This window comes from Octopus bimaculoides, chromosome 25, assembly GCF_001194135.2.
Source record: "Octopus bimaculoides isolate UCB-OBI-ISO-001 chromosome 25, ASM119413v2, whole genome shotgun sequence".
Classification (NCBI taxonomy): domain Eukaryota; kingdom Metazoa; phylum Mollusca; class Cephalopoda; order Octopoda; family Octopodidae; genus Octopus; species Octopus bimaculoides.
This window is the reverse complement of record NC_069005.1, coordinates 30,326,671-30,331,959: the sequence shown is the minus strand read 5'-3', so window position 1 is coordinate 30,331,959 and position 5,289 is coordinate 30,326,671. Positions and strand designations below refer to the sequence as shown.

At 39.8% G+C, this 5,289-nt stretch overlaps 1 protein-coding gene across 1 annotated transcript in view; it reads left to right on the top strand.

Annotated features, from left to right (window-relative positions):
* Positions 1 to 5,289, top strand: part of LOC106880767 (sarcoplasmic/endoplasmic reticulum calcium ATPase 1) — a 119,941-nt gene that overhangs the window by 70,309 nt on the left and 44,343 nt on the right. Inside the window, exons 19-21 of the mRNA XM_052976842.1 lie at positions 313 to 438; positions 1,297 to 1,499; positions 2,663 to 2,748. Coding sequence (XP_052832802.1) covers positions 313 to 438; positions 1,297 to 1,499; positions 2,663 to 2,748 — 415 coding nt within the window. The remainder of the gene's footprint in view (positions 1 to 312; positions 439 to 1,296; positions 1,500 to 2,662; positions 2,749 to 5,289) is intronic.

The window sequence follows — 5,289 nt, the reverse complement described above, 5'->3', positions numbered from 1 at the left end:
AACAGCAGATGGATAATGTCAATCCACTACAGCTGTTTCCAACAAGTTTTTAATTGATTAATGGAGAAATTGCACCCCTGTAAAACTCTCACCAGCAACATTTAATACCAAACAGACTCATGGATTGGAGGATTGTTGCCGGAGTGGTCCACCAGGAGCAGGGGATCACCAACAAATGGTTGATGCAGCAACACATTGTTACTACGCATGCCCCCATACAACTACTAATTACAACATTTTCCCCTTACACTCTCTGTCCCATTGCTTTCTCCTTGTGTTTTGTTCATCCAACTTCCTTGACTGTAGCTTACAGATGGTTTTGGCTGATGACAACTTCTCAACCATTGTCTCTGCCGTAGAGGAGGGCCGTGCCATTTACAACAACATGAAACAATTCATCAGATATTTGATCTCTTCCAACGTTGGTGAAGTTGTTTGGTAAGGATTGATTCTGTTTCTTCACATTGATCCATGATGGATCTTTTGTTTGTAGCTGTTTTAGCCCCAGGTCACATCTACACACAATCGTGCTTTATTCCTCTCTTTTCATGCCAGCTAGTGTAAGCTTAAGATTTGAGTTGCAGAGGTGCGTGGCTTAGTGGTTTGGGTAATCAGCTCGTAATCGTAAAGCTGTGTGTTCGACTCACTGTGATACATTGTATCCTTCAGCAAGACACTTTATTTCTCATTGCTCCAGTTCACTCAACTGGAAAAAACGAGTTGTACCTGAAATTGAAAAACGACAGCCTTGTCATATTCTGTGTCATGCTGAATCTCACTGAAAACTACATTAAGTGTATGCATGTCTGTGGAGTACTCAGCCACTTGCACTTAAATTTCATGAGGCGATTGTTCCAAAGAAGGACATCTAGCTGTAGAAACTCTGCCAAATCAGATTGGAGCCTGGCGTAGCCATCTGGTTCACCAGTCCTCAGTCAAATCGCCCAACCCATGCTAGCATGGAAAGCGGATGTTAAACGATGATGATTGTAGCCAACATAGAGCCAGGCCAAGATTTGAGTTATTTCTAGCAGATTAAATGACCATATAGAGGTATCCTCCCTGACTCCTGTTTTTTCCTGAGCCAAACTGGCTGTTGCCAACTCGTGCTGCATTCCATTCATTAACCTACCGTTAGCTTTTATAATGAAACAGAAAGAAGCTTTTTAAAAAATGGGGTAAACAGCATTTAGTCTCGTCTTCCTTAATTAACATTCATTAAAACTTACATAATTTGTCTCTCTTTTTTTTTTTCTTTTTGCAAACTTTATATTATTATTTTCTTTTTTACTCCAGTATTTTCTTAACTGCTGCTCTCGGTATCCCTGAAGCTCTGATCCCTGTACAACTGCTGTGGGTCAACTTGGTAACTGATGGTCTTCCTGCCACCGCCTTGGGCTTCAACCCTCCAGATCTTGAAATTATGAAAAAACCTCCAAGGAGTGCCAAAGAATCTCTCATCACAGGATGGTTGTTCTTCCGATATTTGGCTATTGGTGGTCAGTATTACAGTCTCTATTCTCTCTCTCACTCTCACACTATCTCCCCCTCTCTCAAACTCTAATTATCTCTTCCTCTCATTTATTTGCTGATTCATCAAGGTACTACCACCACCTCCCAGTACATCTTCCCGACTTGTTTTTTTTCAACCTCTCATTATGGAATCGCAACATTACACTTTGACACAATAATGGTGCACAACTCTGCACCCCAAGGAAGCTTAAATGTGGGCCCTCACCCTTGTCACAGATTACAAATTATAATTTTAAAATTGTTCCGACCGGTTACCCTCTGCATGTGTGGGGTGATGGCTGTTCTTAGTTTGACTTCATTTTAAATGTAACCCTTTTCTCTTTTCTACCTTCCAACTTATCACATTTTTTCCTTTTTTTTTACAATCTCTCATTCATTCTATCATTACCATACTATGCCCACCAACCTCTGTCTGTCATCACCATCAGTTATACCATTTATCATCACCCTAATGTTAACCCTTTCTGTGGGACCTCATTGAAATGTTACTCCTTTCTGTGAGACCTCATTGAAATGATAGCCCTTTTCTGTGAGTCCTCATTGAAATGTTATCCCTTTTCTGTGAGACCTCATTGAAATGTTATCCCTTTTCTGTGGGACTTCATTGAAATGTTAGCCCTTTTCTGTGGGACCTTGTTGAAATGATAGCCCTTTTCTGTGGGACCTTGTTGAAATGATAGAACTTTTCTGTGGGGTCTTGTTGAAGTGTTAACCTTTTCCTGTGGGACCTCATTGAAATGTTAGCCCTTTTCTGTGGGATGTCGCTGAACTGATAGCCCTTTTCTGTGGGATCTTGTTGAAATGTTAGCCCTTTTCTGTGGGACTTTGTTGTAATGTTAGCCCTTTTCTGTTAGACCTCATTACCCCTGCCCATGGGAAGGCAGTGAGAGGTTTGCTGTCTGTGAGGCTTCAGTGGAATATTTGCCCTGTTGATTTGATGTGAATGAAATGTTATCCCTAGTGATGTGACATGCCCCCTAATATTCTCCCTCTCTCCATAACATTAGTGAAACGTTAACATCTTCCCCCCCGGTTGTTTCTGTCATCACTAAAATCGACCTTTGCTTTTTCTTTCTTTTTTCTCCCCCATATTGTTCCTCATTGCTCTGTGGATCTCCACCCACTACAGGATATGTGGGTTGTGCTACCGTTGGTGCTGCCGCCTGGTGGTTCATGATCTATGAGGAAGGACCTCAACTCAACTATTACCAACTGGTAGGTTATACTCATTTGACTTTTTGTTTGTTTAGTAAAATTCATGATATGGCTTTGAAGTAGTTTGGGGTGGTAGCGACAGATAACCAGGCATACAAGAATGAAAACCAGTGTGATTATTTAACCATGTTGTTAGCTGTTAGCTGTTAGGTAGACCTTGTCCTGTTTGATTAATAACGCTATCCTAGAAACCATAACAGGATCTTTTGGGAACCTTTCTATAGCTGACATGTCTCTCTAATCACACTGGCTAACTAAATGTCTTGCAAACAACTCTCACATGCAAGTGCTACCAGTCGAGAACTCCGCATACCGGAAGCCAGCAAGTGTATGGGGTCATCAGGAGAGAATGCACACCGTTTCGGGGCCTACCTCTCAATGGCATCAATGTGCACCGGCCCCCTCACTGATATGGATTCATTAATTTTATAGATATAGGCACAGAAAAATAAACAAAGTGAACTTAATTACAATTAAGTTTATGTTAAGGCCTTCCTTGGGTTTTTAATTCTCCATTTATGGCCTTATAAACAGTTGCATTGTTGTTTTGTACTATTGTGCTTTAATGAAGACAGATTTGTTGCTAGGTTCTTGGGTTGTCTGCTCTGTTGGGAAGGATTCTAACTGTTGCCATTTTATGCCAGGTTTTTTCTGTGAACTTTTACCTGGCTCTCAGTTGCATCTCTATCTCCTCAGTTCTTGGGAGAGAGCCAATGAGGAGGGAAGGTCATGGTTGCTGCTTCTCTGTCCCTGACTTTTAACAAAACAAATTTGGTAATTGCTCATTGATGTTAATAAGCGGAAGTGCCATGCTGGAGCATGGGGGAACATTTGCTTAAAAATCTGCAATAGATTTATATCCTGGTGGTTGGTTGATTGATGGTCATGGCATCATCGGATACTCCTTTGATCCATGTGAAGCAAGTTCTACTTAGTACTGGTCAACAGTGGAATACTTTCAACAGTATCGTTTCCATAATTTATATGGACTGTTTCTCTTAGACTCAGTACAGGGACACCATGATGAGTTACTTCCCTTCTCAATGGAAGGCTTCTCTACAGTTGCTCAACTTGCTACAAACAGCAGCTTTTAAATTCCCCTCTATTCACCACCACTGTATTATCTTTTGAAAGATGCAATAGTTAGTGTAGCCTTAGATATAATGTTTTGTATGAGAGGGGATGAAATAGTCTTGAGGGCAACAGCTTCCCTTGTCAGCTCCTCTCAAAAGTTTCTATCACTTAGTGAGAGGAAAAGAATTCATCATGAGGTCGTTTAGTCATTAAAAATGTGTCAAAGCTTTAAAGATATGTTAGATCTGTCTGTACCGGTTGACTTTTATTTTAAGAAATGTCATGAGAAATTTACTAATTAATTAGTTTTTCTTTGAAGGAACATGGACAGATATTTTATGTATGCTGAACTTTGACCTTTCTACAATGCTTCTGCAGTTGAATTTGGAGGATTTTTTTGTTTTTTGTTTTTTTTTTTCTTCTTACCCTTCCGTTTTGATCCCCACCTCTCCCTTTAAATGTAAGTGAACCTAGACAGGTTATGAAACAGATGGGTTGTCCTGGGCAACTCTTGCTTACATCTGCATTTTATCATACCCAGAAGTGCAACACCTCAGACCTGTATTTAGGGGTATGATGGTTTTTACCCAGTACATTGTCCACCCAAGTAGGTGGTCTTGGGCTAAACTATAAAATGTATATCACAAAGTATACGTATTTACACTAACCATTGTAACATTCAATTGTTTACTCGTATATATCTGATATTTGGTAACCTACTCTATTTTGAATCTATTTTAATTAGTTATTCCTATACATAAATTTGTGTTTTAATTACCACTCTGTCAGTTATGACAATAAGGGTTCCAGTTGTTTAGAGAATTGTACTCTTAATGTAGTTCTTAGGGAGATTCAGTGTGACACAATGTGATAAGGCTGGCCCTTTTGAAATACAGATGCTACTCAATTTTTGCCAGCTGAGTGCACTGAGGCAACATGAAATGGAATGTCTTGCTCAAGGACTTGATGCACTGCCAGAAATTGAACTTATGACCTTAAGATCATGAGCTAAATACCCTAACCATGCTCTTTCACATTAATTTATGTCTTAAGATGCGATGGTTAAGGATAACATTTGTGTGAAACAGAGAGAACCAGACTAAATGAAAAACTTTGGCTTCTGACTCAGTTCTGAGTTGAAATACAAGGCAAGTTCATCTTGCCGTAATTAACCCCGTTGCTGTTTCTCCACACAGAATCTGTAAGTACCAGTAATACAATGGGAATGATTCAGTCTTCTATAAAGAATGTAATTTGTTTCCCAACTATATCAGTTTTTAGTCCTTGTCTTCTGGCAATACGGTTCATTGGAAGGGCCCAGCAATCCGGTCCGGTGATTCCCATTCTAGGATGCTAAAATTCATTTCAGGTGTACTGGGAATCCAAATTAAAACTTCACCCCTGCCTTCTAAATATCACTATAGAATATTTCAGAAAGGTTACGAGCAGAACTGGAACATGAAAAAG